General features: G+C 33.2%; 1 protein-coding gene across 2 annotated transcripts in view; it reads left to right on the plus strand.

Moving 5' to 3' along the window:
- The first annotated feature begins 522 nt into the window (after positions 1-522).
- Positions 523-17,383, plus strand: part of LOC126976393 (transcription factor Ken) — a 51,723-nt gene continuing 34,862 nt past the window's right edge. Inside the window, exon 1 of one of the 2 annotated variants that reach the window (XM_050824704.1) lies at positions 523-757. Coding sequence is in view for 1 of the 2 variants with exons in the window: in XM_050824703.1 (XP_050680660.1) it covers positions 10,869-10,939 (71 nt within the window). In the remaining variant the exon portion in view is untranslated. Of the gene's footprint in view, positions 758-10,561; positions 10,940-17,383 lie in introns of those variants that run through there. The other variant, XM_050824703.1, reaches the window with a different exon arrangement.

Consider the following 17,383-nt stretch of genomic DNA (forward strand, 5'->3'; position numbering starts at 1 on the left):
TCCCAGCATTCTTTTTTTTTGTGCTATTTTAAATGAAATATACAATATTGTACTGTCATTGTTATTGCTATAAAATAATCATAATCTAGTCCCAGACTGTCGGATCACTTAGATATTCAACTGTGGAGTAGTAAATCATGATTTAATAATTATAATTGTTTTAATGAAAAGGTTGACTCAGCATTTTATTGTTCTGCACTTGGCAGCAGCGGTGACATTTAGCCCGAATTACATGTACGTCACAAATGAGATTAGTGACGTACCGCTAAGACAAGTTCTTAAAAAACGAATAAATTATGAAGCCACCGGGCTCATTCAGCGGTTTCAATGTCACGTGTATTTCAGGTCGCTTGGTCGCCGCTGGGAGGCGGGAAGCGACCTTGGCTCTCCGTGATTCATTGCGGCGAAAGTGGGAGAAATGCCTCGCCCCTCGCCGTTTGCCGCTCACTTTTACTTTCCATCGTGGCGCAACGCATGGCGGCGTCGGCGCACGACACTCGTTCGGCGCCCGCGGCCCAAAGCGCCGTTGCGGCCTACACACGCGTTCCCGCGACCACAACAGTGCCAGGATTACAGTGTTCTAGTGCTAACTTAACCCCAATCCTTCAAGTGTGGTGAAAGTCGCCCCTGCACGCGCGAAACTTCACAGGAAACGTGTCGCAACTGCGCTGCAAGTAACAAACGTGGCGCGATTGCGCGCTACCACCCTGGATTACGAGACCTCTGAGTATCAGCTCCTATCCGACATTATCCCTTGGTAAGAAATATTCATTCACCTTAAATACGGGAGTTATTATTAAAATAATACAAGCAGTTTGCTTTTCGAATCAAATGGGAAACTAACTCTACAAGACTAAGCATGTTATATCTCGGTGAAGGGGACGTGATTCCAAACACATTCAAAGCGACACAATTTACGTCAGCGAGTGAACTTAGGCTCGAGTGTCGGAAACGCAAGAAATAAAGAAGTGAAATATAACCAAGGACAATCCAACTTTCAAGTGATTTCGCGCGCGGCCGACAATAAAAACTTCGTAACGCCTGCGCAACAGCACCGTCTCACTTTCGACGAGTACAACGCTGAGCGATAGTCGCTTTACAACCACTTTCGATACTTATTACTAAATCAATTTCAGAATATCGTATCGATTACTATTCATTAGTGAAGTCCAGTCTGGAAAGTCCTCGTTTAAAGTTACGCTTCACATAGTTTGTTTCAGTACATGGCTTTTAAAATGATTTAGTTTTATACAAGCGATAGTCGCTTTACAACCACTTTCGATACTTATTACTAACTCAATTTCAGAATATCGTATCGATTACTATTCATTAGTGAAGTCCAGTCTGGATACTCCTCGGTTAAAGTTACGCTTCACATAATTTGTTTCAGTATTTGGCTTTTAAAATGATTTAGGTTTATACAAGCGATAGTCGCTTTACAACCACTTTCGATACTTATTACTAAATCAATTTCAGAATATAGTATGGATTACTATTCATTAGTGAAGTCCAGTCTGGAAAGTCCTCGTTTAAAGTTACGCTTCACATAGTTTGTTTCAGTACATGGCTTTTAAAATGATTTAGTTTTATACAAGCGATAGTCGCTTTACAACCACTTTCGATACTTATTACTAACTCAATTTCAGAATATCGTATCGATTACTATTCATTAGTGAAGTCCAGTCTGGATACTCCTCGGTTAAAGTTACGCTTCACATAATTTGTTTCAGTATTTGGCTTTTAAAATGATTTAGGTTTATACAAGCGATAGTCGCTTTACAACCACTTTCGATACTTATTACTAAATCAATTTCAGAATATCGTATGGATTACTATTCATTAGTGAAGTCCAGTCTGGAAAGTCCTCGTTTAAAGTTACGCTTCACATAGTTTGTTTCAGTACATGGCTTTTAAAATGATTTAGTTTTATACAAGCGATAGTCGCTTTACAACCACTTTCGATACTTATTACTAACTCAATTTCAGAATATCGTATCGATTACTATTCATTAGTGAAGTCCAGTCTGGATACTCCTCGGTTAAAGTTACGCTTCACATAATTTGTTTCAGTATTTGGCTTTTAAAATGATTTAGGTTTATACAAGCGATAGTCGCTTTACAACCACTTTCGATACTTATTACTAAATCAATTTCAGAATATAGTATGGATTACTATTCATTAGTGAAGTCCAGTCTGGAAAGTCCTCGTTTAAAGTTACGCTTCACATAGTTTGTTTCAGTACATGGCTTTTAAAATGATTTAGTTTTATACAAGCGATAGTCGCTTTACAACCACTTTCGATACTTATTACTAACTCAATTTCAGAATATCGTATCGATTACTATTCATTAGTGAAGTCCAGTCTGGATACTCCTCGGTTAAAGTTACGCTTCACATAATTTGTTTCAGTATTTGGCTTTTAAAATGATTTAGGTTTATACAAGCGATAGTCGCTTTACAACCACTTTCGATACTTATTACTAAATCAATTTCAGAATATCGTATGGATTACTATTCATTAGTGAAGTCCAGTCTGGAAAGTCCTCGTTTAAAGTTACGCTTCACATAGTTTGTTTCAGTACATGGCTTTTAAAATGATTTAGTTTTATACAAGCGATAGTCGCTTTACAACCACTTTCGATACTTATTACTAACTCAATTTCAGAATATCGTATCGATTACTATTCATTAGTGAAGTCCAGTCTGGATACTCCTCGGTTAAAGTTACGCTTCACATAATTTGTTTCAGTATTTGGCTTTTAAAATGATTTAGGTTTATACAAGCGATAGTCGCTTTACAACCACTTTCGATACTTATTACTAAATCAATTTCAGAATATCGTATGGATTACTTTTCATTAGTGAAGTCCAGTCTGGAAAGTCCTCGTTTAAAGTTACGCTTCACATAGTTTGTTTCAGTACATGGCTTTTAAAATGATTTAGTTTTATACAAGCGATAGTCGCTTTACAACCACTTTCGATACTTATTACTAACTCAATTTCAGAATATCGTATCGATTACTATTCATTAGTGAAGTCCAGTCTGGATACTCCTCGGTTAAAGTTACGCTTCACATAATTTGTTTCAGTATTTGGCTTTTAAAATGATTTAGGTTTATACAAGCGTTAGTCTCTTTACAACCACTTTCGATACTTATTACTAAATTAATTTCAGAATATCGTATCAATTACTATTCAATAGTGAAGTCCAGTCTGGATACTCCTCGATTAAAGTTATGCTTCACATAGTTTGTTTCAGTACTTGCCTTTTAAATGATTTAGGTTTATACGAAGACTTGTTAACATTAGTTTTAGCCATAGAGTTCTAGTATACTAGGGCATAATAACACCTCTAACGGAGGCTGATTGAGACTGCTGTAACCTATTTTGAATGACAATTCGTAAACAGTCAGCCACGCTTGACATTACCTCTATTATTTTGAATAATAAACCACTATCTAACGCACACCAGTTACCAGTGGGAAGCTCCTTTGCACAGGATGCTTGCTAGATTATGGGTACCACAACGGTGCCTATTTCTGCCGTGAAGCGGTAATGTGTAAACATTATTGTGTATCGGTCTGAAGGGCGCCGTAGCTAGTGAAATTACTGGGCAAATGAAACATAACAAGTGACGAAGTGACAAGCGGAATTGTAGTGCCGCTCAGAATTTTTGGGTTTATCAAGAATCTGGCGCGGCACTGCAATTTAATGGGCATCAAGTATCAATTACCATCAGCTGAACGTCCTGCTCGTCTCGTCCCTTATTTTCATAAAAAAGCACATTAACTGTCAGGTCGTTTATACGTTAGTGTATTCTAAGTCAATCGTTTTATCATAACATTGCTGTTACAAGCAGCATATTACAACTGTCATCATTAAGTAAATCTGAAAGGAATGAGCTTCAAGGCTAGTTGGATAACGAATTTTCGTTTAATATTAATAAATGGTTACCACGGGTGATCGTGATAGTAAGATCTATCATAGATACGGATGTAATAAACATATTATATATTATGTTCAATAACACTTTCACGCCTTTTGCGCCTAATCCATGTATCACAACACACAACTAACGGCCGTTCCCAATATACTATCTACAGATAGAGATAAATTACTACCTTCTACTGTCAGTAATTAGCAGTCAATAATCTGAAGCTGTCCCAATATACCCGATAAGTCATTCTTATCGCCTTATATTGGGACGCGTGAATTGAAATTTCCATACAAACTTCTATCGCTGGTAAGCCATACATCGTCCCATTGACAGACAGCGTGTACGGATAAGGTGATTTACCGGCGATAAGTTTATTGGGACCGAAAAGTCAACGATTGTTATGTTTTTTATCTCAAGTAAGAGATAGACTGAATATTGGGAACAGCCGTAAGAGTTCAGGCGTCTATCAATAGATTGTGAGAACGTCGAAAAAATTGAGGTTGACAGTTAACCTCTATTTTGAGCAATGCACGCACACTGACACTAAGTGACATACAAATCGCGAGTGTAAGATGTAACACACACACTAAAGTAATAAACTTGGCCTGTTATAATCGGTTGTCTAGCAGCAAGAGGCTGTACCTAGATGTTTAAATTATCTGAGTAATTTCAACGCTGCAAAAATACCTATATACCAAGTATTAGCAATATCATTACACAAATAAAATTTGAAATTAAAATTTTATGAACGATGCGGGACTCGAACCCACGACCTCTCGCGTTCCGTTCGAGTGCTCTTCCAACTGAGTTAACCGTTCGAGTGACGGCTCGACAGAAAATCTTGTATACTTTGTTCAACTCTCAGGTTGTGGCTTCATCGTTTATCTTTCATTCTTCGTTCCAAAAAATTTGTTTTCAAATTTTATTTGTGTATTAATCCTAAAAGTGCGGGTAATCACTTTAAAACATAACAAATAGTTTAGTATTATCATTTTCTTAAACCTATAAAGCCATAACCATTTCAACAGTTTTACAAAGGCTGTTATAAAAAAAATATTTAACAAAAAAGCAACCGACTTCAAAAACACTATTCCAAAACAATAGATATAATATGCACTAAAAAGTATGAAAATAATTGCGTATTTTTTTATACAATCTTATTAATAAATCTACTTCTAGGAACGATTATTGTTATTTTTGGAGTAAGAGTCAGACAAGGTAGGTTTGTACTACAAGTATAGGTGAGATTATAGTTTTCTCATGGTTGCCATTGTCAGATCTGGACTATTGCAATGGGACCACACGGGAAGCACCAGCTTTCAAATAAAAAAAGAATTATCAAAATCGGTACACCCAGTCCAAAGTTTTGAGGAAACAAACATAAAGAAATAAAAAACATACCGACGAATTGAGAACCTCCTTTTTTTGAAATCGGTTAAAAATTACACAACATAGGCCCAACTTTCCTTTTCAAATATGAACGAGTAGGCGTGCCGTTAATATTAAGATTATATCTCGATAAAGATCTCGGTTAGCTAGTGACAAAAGTACAATACACACTTCAGTTTAAACTTTCTCCCGGTGAAATGGTTATGGGAAAGTTACGCCTCGGAACCGGATGACTTCATCCAGAAAATATGGTTACTAAACGCATACATTTTTGTTTTTATTTGTAAGAGCTTTTATTAATTGAAGTAGTACTTTGCGGAAATCCATAAGAGTTATCAAATATTTTTTTTTTTCATTTAGGATGCAGGAATATTATTAATCTTATTATAATTAGATCGTAGAAAAAGTTTTTTTCGTATTTAACAAGCACAAAGTCGCTATTTTTATCTGGTTGGTTTCGATCCTATCATATAAGTGACAATTAAAATAATTAAAATTATCCAAATGATTTGAGTTTTTTTTTAATGTTAATTCCGCCAATATTTGTCTTCAAACAATTCGACACGTGTTTCGCTTCTACACGAGGCATCCTCAGGACATGATGATGTCGCCAAGTAACGCCTACTTCAATAAATTTTTTATAATTATGATTAACAATTTTTGGCTGCGAAATAAGACATATATAACCGTTTTATGTTTCTTTTATTGTAAATACAAACCAAAATTGGTTTCAGTTGATGCTCTCGTTGCCGATGCTCTAAATAAATAAAATAAAAATATAAAAACGTTAGGAAAATTTATTGAATTAGGCGTTACTTTGCGGAAATCCATAATTATACAAATGATTTAAGTTTTCTTAAGTGTTAATTCCGCCAATATTTGTTTTTAAAACAATTCGACACGTGTTTCGCCTCTACACGAGGCATCCTCAGGGCGTGTTGTCTCGCCAAAATCTGGCACGAGACATAAAAACGTTAAATGATACGATCTTTTATGGAATTTTATTACAAACAAGGGATAAATGTGATCCAGGCGGCGAAAAAATGCGTTTATGGAGTCAGTAAAAATAGCACAAGATTAATATAAATAAAAATAAATATGAGTCATAATTAAAAAAATACTTTTGACAAAATCCTTCATTAATATAATTTTATCAACGGTAAGCTAAGTAGACAACTAATTTGTAATTGCTAACATTTAGTTCATAATTATTTTTATTTGCATTTAAGTAATTTCTATATCTACTACTTTGTTTAAAATAAGATCTTTTAAATGTAATTCAAAATAATTTTTCTTTTCTTTTTAAGTATTATGTAATTTACTTTTAAGCGGCTTCACACACAGATAAGTTTCCTTAAGTTTAAATTTGTGTTATTATATTGTAAGCTATAAAACTACACTGTATGTTAAATAAATATTATTAAAAAAAAACTCGTTCGGAACTCCTTGCAAGGCATAAAGTCAATATCGTTTTTGAAAAAACTGAAGCAATATCTTAGAATTTCAATATTTTTCATTCAAAATAGGATACAAAACCTCTTATTGAACGTCAAAAACAACCGTCCATGCAAAAGTTAAGATGCAAGAATTGAAATGTTTAGTTCTTTAAATTCAGGGAAAGACCAGAGGAATCACAAGAATATTGCAGACCTTATAAAGAGTCGAATAAATGTTCTAACCACCGGAATTTTTATCGGATAAAAGGGCACATGATTATATTTTAAGATAAAGAAAAAAGATAAAAAAGAGAAATGATAGTTACACGTGGTAGCTCAACTATGAAAAAATACTTGACGTTGATATAAAATACGTAAAGCATTTCCCCGACCTATTTTACATTACAAATCTCAGCGAATATAGAAATCCTAGAAGGATAGAAGCAACAAATAAATATTATGCAACGATATTCTGTTGCTGAATTAAATACTATTTTAACACCCTCTGTTCTAGTGTAAAATTAAATTAAATTGAACAGGTAATTAATTCTACAGGCGATAGTTACACTAATTAATATTTTTGTCAATACTAAAGAAAATTTTCGAAAATCAATTCCATCATTGCCAAACAAGAGATCATAGATGGAGCGATATTTTCTGTTTTAAATAAATTAAAAAATTCTTTTTTAAATTTAAAATTACAAGATACGAGTATAATGAATACAACTCTTAAGATACTAAGGTCACAAAGTACGTAAAGAAGAAATACTGTCGAAATTCTTGTACTCGTTGTTGCAAAATAAAAAAAAATATTTTTCACTATACTTTAGTAGTCCTTAGTCTGCAAGTTAGTCTCAGTTATACACAGTATTTAGGGACTAGCAGCAAGATTCGTGGACATTGAGTGAGAGACTTCTCACTGGCAAAGCCTGTTCAAATACAACACCAAATTACACACAGTCAGCACATTGAATCACTGTTGAAATTCAAAAAACAGGTTGCCAAGACGCAAAGTACAGAAAGAAAAAAAAACTTTCAGTTATGTTTCTTTTACATATAAACCTAGTTTATACTTGAATATTTGGGTCTTATGGTCAATTTACAAGTGTATTGTACTTGGACTAAATAATATGCTGATTATATTAATATATTCAGAGTGGTTTTGCCCGCATACAATATGCAAAAAAATGTCTTCCGGTTTACCAAAATAACTTAGTACTAAAACTTTTACTCTATTAAAATTAATTTTGTCTCGTAATAATTTAAGTTTTATTTCTACTAAAAGTAATTGAAGAAAAAAGTTTGAATGTGGGATAACTATTTATTCTTGAATGAAATTTATCCTGTTTCCTTTTACCCTTTTACGTGTATGTGAATTAACATAATAATCGGATGGTTCAGTAGAATGTGTATTTACAAAATAACTTTCACAATGTTTAATTACTAATGATGTCCGTATTCCAACAGCATTATTTTGTTTAAACTGACTAAAATTTTGTGAGTCTATTTGCTTATAGTTTGTTGTGTCTTCAGTTCAGTGAAAATAGGATATGAATCATGAACAAACTTTGTTGAAATAAACCGAAGGAGGAGATAGTCATAAAATTCTTGGTAGGCAAATTCTGAATAGCAATGATGCAATCACTAATAATCTTCATAAACTGACCTTCTAATTAAACAAAATTATCATTGTTGCAAAATTTTTGACGGTATAATAAAACTGTCTACATTTAAACATATATGAATGGTTCAAAAGAGACTTTGCAAATACCAAATGCCCTTTGTTCAATATTCAAATGAAAATATGCTTTAGTGATTATATATCGTAAATATATTAATAACATCAATGTAGAATATAATAGAAATTCCAACAGGGCGACACAATCATCATCACCAAGTCTGCAACTTTTAATCTTAGCTAGTCCGTTTATAAAGGACATAAAAACTAATATATAAATTAATATGATGACATGTTATTGATATATCGCTGGTAATTTCCGTATTGATGATATTTTAAATAAAAAACGACCCACTAAACATGTAGTTAGCCTCTCACTTGGCTACAAATTTATCAACAACAAATCTGCGATTTACATAAAAGTATAACAAGAACAAGACGCAATTATAACAATTCTCACAGAAGTAGTGCATATCATATTTATGTAATTTAGCACTATTCGGATGATCTTTGCGAAGTTGAATAGTTATTTAATCGTTGTTCAGTAGACAATGAGAGTAAGAAAATGAAAGTGAAATGCTGTTACGTTATCAACGGAACCAGTTGTTCAAGTTGTACAGCATAATCTTATTAAATAACCGGTTCGATGTACCATTTCACTTAATTAACGCCTTTTGATATTTTATATTGTTTCAAGATTCGGTTGCAATGCTTGCTTTACACCAATAAGTTACTTGCTACATGGTGAGTTTTAAAATATCATAGAAATAGTAACAATCTAAAAATAATCAAAGTCTTTCCGAAAGTATAAATTTTATCTTTACATAATATATATGATATCAACGCTAAAATCAAATGTACATTTACCAATTTTTGTCTAGCGTCCTGTTCCTACCGTCTTATCTCCGAAACGTCTGGATCTATTTCAACGGTTTTTTCATAGGCAGATAGCTCTATTATTAGGAGTAAATAAGGCTTAATTTTAATTAGAAGCAATGAGTGCTCAAGAAATTGTGAATATCATCCGATTTCATCACCGGTTTGTCAAGTTAACGAAATTTACGTGTGCAAAATCGCGGGCCGCTGTTAGTTATTAAACTTAAGCAATATAATACAAAAGTATGTGTAATGAACTACATGATCGTAACGAAATTGGGTAATTCAATTCGTTTAGTAGAGAAAGGCCGTAAACTGCGTAACCCCATGACCTATTTAGCATAATTATCTATACCCTCGTTTACATCTTGTGCAATATTCTGACTTCCCACGCGTGGAACGTGTCTAGTTGCTACCATCGTTATCAAAATTTGTTGCATCATCGTCATTGACAATAATTACACTCTTTGTTCAGTCGCCGCTGTCGCTTCAACAATAAGACGATCTGCTTTACTCATTAGCTACAATAGCATCCATGCTCTTGATTTTTACTTCGTGTTCTCATTTTTGTGTTATTGCGAGAATATACAAAATATTAACAACAATCGTCATTCTACAAACCATTGACTTTGACCCAAATCACCTAAATAGGACGCCACTTTTTAATATGCGTACATTTAAAATATTAAATTAGTTTGACCTTACGCGAAGATCAGAATCTTAGACGTCAGCCGTTTTTGCTCATATTTTAAATGGAATGTAGAAAAACAAAACTTTAAAATAGGAGTTATTCAGCATTGTGTCTGTCAATCAATTCACTTATGGCAATTCATCGCTTTCGAGCTATTGCGTCGTGGCCGTGCGCGTCATATATACGATAGGTACAAATAGAACCCCGCTTTAGTCTGAATCCTACAATAACTATCTTGATTTGCTATTCAATGCGTTACTTGATATGCAGTGTTAGAATAAAGTGCATGGAATCATCGTTTAATTTGTAAGTACCATCAGCTACTAGGCAATGGCAGCGTAGGCGAATGCGGTATACATTGCAGAGCCGATTCAAATCCAAGGTCTTTCCTTGTGGAAGAGAACGGAGTTTCCTGCGGCCGCCTATCTCTGCGCACACTTACACGTGCACGCACACGAGCCCACGTGTCGCTTGTGATCACACTCCTAGCTACCGTTTAGAACATCTTCTTTTTGTGGCGAGTGTCCGCGTATGAAGTGAAGTCGGAGCCTCCATGCGTTTCGTTATATAGGCGAATAGCGTTGCGCGCGTCCGCCGTCGACTAGTTACTGTGTTACTGGAACCCGCGCGAGAGGTGGCCTGCAAGGACTGAGCGCCGCTAACCTTTTTTTCTGTGCGTGCGATGTTTTCACTTTCGTCATTTTGACCGGGCCAGGCCAGTTTGATTTGACGTCGCTGGCGCACAGACGTGCCGGGGCTCGGACATTGTGAAATCCTGTGATCGCTGTTGGATTGTTGTTGTTGTTACAATATTGTTTTGTATCATTTTGTGAAAGATATGGCTGTGATGTAGTGTTAATATGTTCGACACCAACTTCCTTTTAAATTTTTACAATGAGATTGCGAATAGAAGTGCACTACAGTTGGCAAGGTGAGCCTATTTGTTTGTTTACTTAAAGAAATTCGTTTTGTTATGGTTTTATCTGAGTTTTGTGAATAGTTTTTACTGTGGCACACAACCTTGTATCTAATGAACGCACTATTCATTTCATCCGTCTTTTGCCTTCGCCTCTGAGCCTCGCTAGAAGAGGTTAATAGGTTCACATTAGATGGTAGTTTGCGAAATCGACTCCGCTCAGTGGAGTCGGCGGATGAAATGCGCCTGCGCAGCTCGTTAAAGCGAATTTCGCGCCTATTTATTTTAACATTCATATTTAATTATTATCTTGTTTTAGTTTTTAAATAATATTTGCTGAATACCTTAACTTAAAAATGAACTTTTTCTTTAATATTCAAATTAAAATGTACTTTGTTGAAGCAAATTAATATTTAAAGCCAAACTGATTTTTTTTACTTTTTTTAAAAATAGTTGGTAGATGCGCCGTCCAAGTAATAATTTTCCTTGCTTGTTTTTCGTCACTATTTCATAAAGGAGATTTAAGTACCAACACAGACTCTCGTGAGTCATTCTTTAAACAAAAACATCTTAAATTATAGGCAATTGTTTGCAATTTTATGTAAATGATAATAATTTTATCAGAAATCACAATCCTTGTAAATATTTCACAGGGAATACACACACTACAATATTAGGTGTTTGTTTAAATTATTATGTTTTAATAAGAACGGACGAATAGTAAACGAGATGGGAACAAGCCAAACTAAATAATATGGCCTAGTTTTTCAATTGCTTAGCAAAGAATTTAGATAACAGGAATTATTCAATCGATTTTTTTTATGTTTATTTACTTTGATATTTATATTAAGCGTAGCAGTATAATGTGTAATTTATTGGGAAATATCTGCGAACTAGGTATAACTGGAAAAAATTATGCACCGCAGCATAGAATCGTTAGATTATTTAACCCAACAATTTTTGTAACCTTTATAGGTATGGACTGCCATAAAAACATTGATACTTATTTGCTATTTAGTCGGAACAAGAAAGACAATCTTCAAACAACACTATTTAAATTTTTTGTAATTGTCGCGATTCTCTGTATCAAAATTTATTTACCTTTAGATTGCAGAGCTAACCTGGTTCATTCATGAAAGTATTCTTATCTTATGACACCTGTTAGGAAATTTAATAGTGGTTATCAAGAAGATTAAAACCTGCAAGGTAGCTAGTCAGATAATGACAATTGATAACGAACACCCGAGGCCTAATTACTAATTATTACCAATACATCCGTTAACAAAATCTTTCAACCCTGTTTATAAGACATTAGAAATGTATGAAGAGGTGAACGAATCGTTCAGTTCTCTGTCAACAGCTTGGTAGCCTTGCGTTGATGATTTTATCTTAAAAAAAGAAATCCGGGCAACAAAAAACTAGCAACCATTCAGGAATCTCAGTGCTATGTAAGAGATAAGAGATAAGCATTCTTCTTCGTTTTTGGTTCTTCTATTGTGTGCCCTGTCATATATTTTATTGTGTCACACACAGGCAGTGGTTTTCGCAGTTTAGTAGTAAAAGACCATGCGATACAATTTCGTATGAAACTCTTTCTAATGCTTTATAGTGCATCTGGTTCTTTAGAGAACGGAAATACTCTTGTTAACTCAAATATTATCGACGTTGCACATTCGAGGTTTCAAGAATTCATCTCTCTAAGGTCTGCAATCCAAAAGGCGTCAAAAACTTATTCCGTGATTAAATTTTTTATATCACTGTCTTTTTGAGTGTAGATATAAGAGACAAAAATGCACTATCATCAATAACCATTATACAAGTATTATACAACTCAATAATAGATGTTCATATTTGGCATTTGAATCGTTTTCAATTTACAAAATTTTCAAAACACATCAGTGAACAGGAAAGATATACTTTGCTTAAAATCATACTTTCGCTTAACATTTATTCAAACTCGTGATACAAGTAGACAGTTTATGCAAAAATTAAATTTTTATTTATTCAGGTGTGAAATATACATGATGTTATTTTTGGAACAAGTAAGCTTTTTATTTATTCATACTGTTCATATACGCTATCACGATTATTAATGTTTACTTGTATTACCTATGTTTTGAGAATTTAACTGATATACCCACTTATTTTACATCGACCCCAAAGATTTGATTTTGATTAGATTTGATTTGATACAAACCATCATGATAAAAACCAAGAAAGCAAACATAAATTTCATATATCTACCTCATATAATGAATATTTATCCAAACGACTCGAAAATCGATGTATGAATCGAATATAACATACGGAGCGGTAGGTCTAATTCACTGTCCACACCACTTATTAGGATACATCCTTCAATGGTCTTGGAATGTATGCCTAGGCTACACACACTCCGTAAATTGACTTTGACAGCTCAGTCAATTTCATCCATCAACAAAACAAACTCATCATTCCCTTTTGAATACCACATATTCTTCAACTCCTTATCGCTCCACGTTTTTAGCTAAGCATGTGTCACTGTTATAGAAATTTTAAACGATATTTTCATCACCTTCAACACATTCGATTTAATTGACATTAGTTGTGGAAAAAAAATCTCCAACACTCAGTAGTTAGAATATTTCTTAACTTCTACATTTTTAACTTTTCTTGTTTTTTTTTTCAATCTTCTAGGCACTAACTCCACATTATCGATATATATATATAGACATACTTCGATTTGACATAATAAAATTTCTACTGTATTTATTCTGATTTAATTTACTTCTGCCACATTTAGCACTATTGTAAGTAAGCTTAGGAACCAACATTTGTAGAACCTATTTCCGTCTCAATACCAACGTAATCCATGATCAAGTATATCATATCACTGCCTTCATAATTGTGCATGAAAGAGACAAAAATGCAACTGTTGAAATGAATGAAAGAGACAACAACACATTGAGACAATTTCTGCAAAAACAGGTACAGAGAATCAAAAGATCTCGAGTGATCTATGCCTAATTGCCTACACCTCGACTCACTGGGAGTTGTCAGTGGAATATTGAGGTATTTCGCAAGCTAGGACAATAAGTACAACTCTACAGAAATATTACGTAAATTATACAAATGATATGTAGTTACTCTTGAATATGGGCTAATTACTTGTGCTAATTTTCCGATTGGTCCTATACAGTGATGTTGTCAATCGCAAAGACAATATTGTCATAAAGTTTAACCCAAATACATACATTTCATATCGAACGCGTGGCTATGATCCATTTTTCGTCGAGCACTAATTATTATTGTTTGAATAGATGTAATCTAAGGAACAATGTATGCCACGACCACAAATGTTTCCTTCAATTAATTAGATTGAAATAATTTTCCTGGAAACATTAAACATATCAACACTTTACGATGCATTTTATGTTATTGTATGTTGATTGTGGTAACTATTATGGGGGCTGGTTCAATTATTTTTCTGGTAACGTACTTATATTATCTAAATTAATATTCTATTTCTACATGAATATAATAAAAATTTTCATTTTTATTTCAGTTAATGGCCGATTTAGTTTTATTATTTATAATGCTATGGTATTTAAATTTTGTACAAAATTTTATTCCTCACATTGAACCGCAACTTTTTGTAGATTTTCTGCCAGTTTTAGGTTGAGAGAATGTTATAGCATTTTGGGTTTTCACTTGAATTTTTTTTCAGTGAATTTTTAGATGGCCCTTATAAAGCAAATACTTATTGTAAATTATCTATATGTAGGTACAATTACCGGGAAAATCGGTACGGATTTTTCATTGTGCTGAAAAAGGAGTATGACAATTAAAACAGTAATTTATTTATTGGGCTTGTATTAAAGAAACAAAGAATTGGTTTTTAGAAGAAACGTATGAAGGCGATGAAAGAATTCAAAAAAATTACTCGGTTTTGATGTAAATATTGAGATATTCAATTATTGTTGTTGATTGAATCATTTATGACGTCACGCCTCAATAATCTTCATCGCTTTTCTTGAAGATTAGGCTGCTTGATTGATTTCTGAAGAGTGACGTCATAATACCACCATGTCCACCATGACACCTCCAAGCGTTTTCGCGCGTTATTGAAAATAGATTCACTAAAATAAATTAATAGGCGTTGCAGATTATTTGATTTCTGAAATGAAGAATTTTTTCGAAAATAGTAGACATATTGTCCCGGCACAAGATATGAGAAAACTAAAATCTGTCTATATATCATATTATGCCTATTCTTTCTTATCGGAAATAGCATTTACAGTGTAACTAGTCTTATAATGAATTTAGTTACTAGCTTTTACCCGCGAATTCGATGCACGTGCAATTCTTTGGGCAGCCTTTTTTGCTTTAAATATACTCACTTTATAAATTATACACTACAAACTGCCGTGATTAATACATTTTTATAACCTACCAACTATTGAACTTTCATTCCCCTTTTTCACCCCACACAGGTCTAAATTTGTTGGTGTTATCTTTGATAATGATGTAATTTCATACGAACTTCCACCCCCTAATTTAACCGCGCCTAACCCTTTATTCGTGATAAAGCGTAGCCTATGTCCTTTCCCAAGCTAATGTCTATCTCTGTAATAAATTTCATTAAAATCGGTCTGGTGGTTTAGCCGTGAAAGTGGAACAAACAAACTTACATTCACTCAATATTAGTAGGTTAACGTTATGCTAAATAGGCGTAAAAAATATCAGCTAGTCAGTGACGTTCTATACTATAGAGCTAGTTAATGCGTCTATCCTTGTCAAACTTGTTACAAACAATATAAACATGCACAAATTCATGTTCATAATTTAGTAAATAGCCAAAGCACTCAAAGCAAGTAGGTTTACAGCCATGCAAACATCACTGAAATTCTTATGTAGGTCCTAGAATGGCGCAATCGCCAATGCTTACGCGTATTCCGAGAAACGGCCATCGTAAAGACACATGTGTTAAACTTATAGAAAATCGTTTAATACTTTATGGGCACTTATTATAAATTTCAGTTAGCACTGAAAATATTAATTGTTTTTTTTTGTATTTTAATGATGCGTTGCATATGATTTGTTATGTATTTTGTAAGTACTCTGATATTTAGTTTATGTAGATATTTGCTTATTAAATATCTTATGATAAGGTTTACTATAACTTATGGTAAAGGTTACTGTAATATTTTCTATAATACCACTCTTTTTGAATGATGTAGTATCATTAAAAATTTGGGAGGTGGTATTTTTGTGATGTTTTTTGTGATTTTATATCCTACTTTGAAAAAAAAAATGATTTTATGTATAGAAGTAACGTTTAATAACAATTTTCACCAATACACAAATCTAAAGAAAAACTAAATGATGAAATAAGCTGTGTTTTTATTTTTTTGTCAAAATTTGTAACAAATATTAGTTTAATGACTCGCTGATACAACATACGCATTTTTTCTTTTCCCTGTATGACGTTCTTTAACTCAAGATTGGCTTGACCATAATAAACAAGTTATTCAATCTACGTATTATTGATTGATGAACAAATGATCTCGATTCATTAGGAAATTCGTTCTTCTCAGGCTGGTGGTACAATTCGAATTTATTCGTAAAGTAGGAATTCATGAACACATGGTAACTAAATTAAGTAACGAACAATTTTGATGAAATGTTGCAATTCCTATCAAATGCATTTTCCCCTTCCCAAAAGTGTCCAACGTGTCGAAAGAAGATTTCGCCTAAAAATCCTTTTATTAATGAAATGTAAGCTGGTGCTGATTGAAGTTAAAGTGGAATTATGTCATGCAATTAAATACAACATTTAGATTTTTTATTTCTATACTTATTTGAATATATAAATGTAGTACATATTTTATACCATAAAAATTATTGTACTATCTTTATATTCTATATATCTATTTTTAAATATTCTTTTAAGTAGAGCTCGTCAGAAGAACATACAAAAAACTCAACGGCCACTATTTTAAAGCAAATAGAGTATTTTACAATGGCTGTAATAATACATATATAACAAATTACTTTGTAAGGTGCTGCATTCAATATATGAATCGTGTTCAAAGCTAAAAGAGTCTTAAATGTCAAATAGGTATTTCATAAAGTAATAAATAATAAAATGTATAAAAATAAATTATCTTATATTGGACGCATCAACCTTTAGAGCTTGAATTCATTGTTTGTGTAAGGATGCTTCGTGAACATGATGGTCGTGATTACTGTCATAATTAGTAGTAGCATCCAATCTATTTTACCAGTTTACCTCACTTTACCAGTGAGAGGCTCCTTTGCAAAGGGGACATTTCTGCCATGAAGCAGTAATGTGTAAGCATTATTGTCTTTCGGTCTGAAGTATTAGTATCTAGTATATTAGAAATAACATCAAAACGAATTCTAATGGAATCAATTTTGAGAAAATAAATGCCTTTTATGAAGGGCGCCGTAGCTAGT

Source organism: Leptidea sinapis, chromosome 40, assembly GCF_905404315.1.
Source record: "Leptidea sinapis chromosome 40, ilLepSina1.1, whole genome shotgun sequence".
NCBI classification, from domain to species: Eukaryota; Metazoa; Arthropoda; class Insecta; order Lepidoptera; family Pieridae; genus Leptidea; species Leptidea sinapis.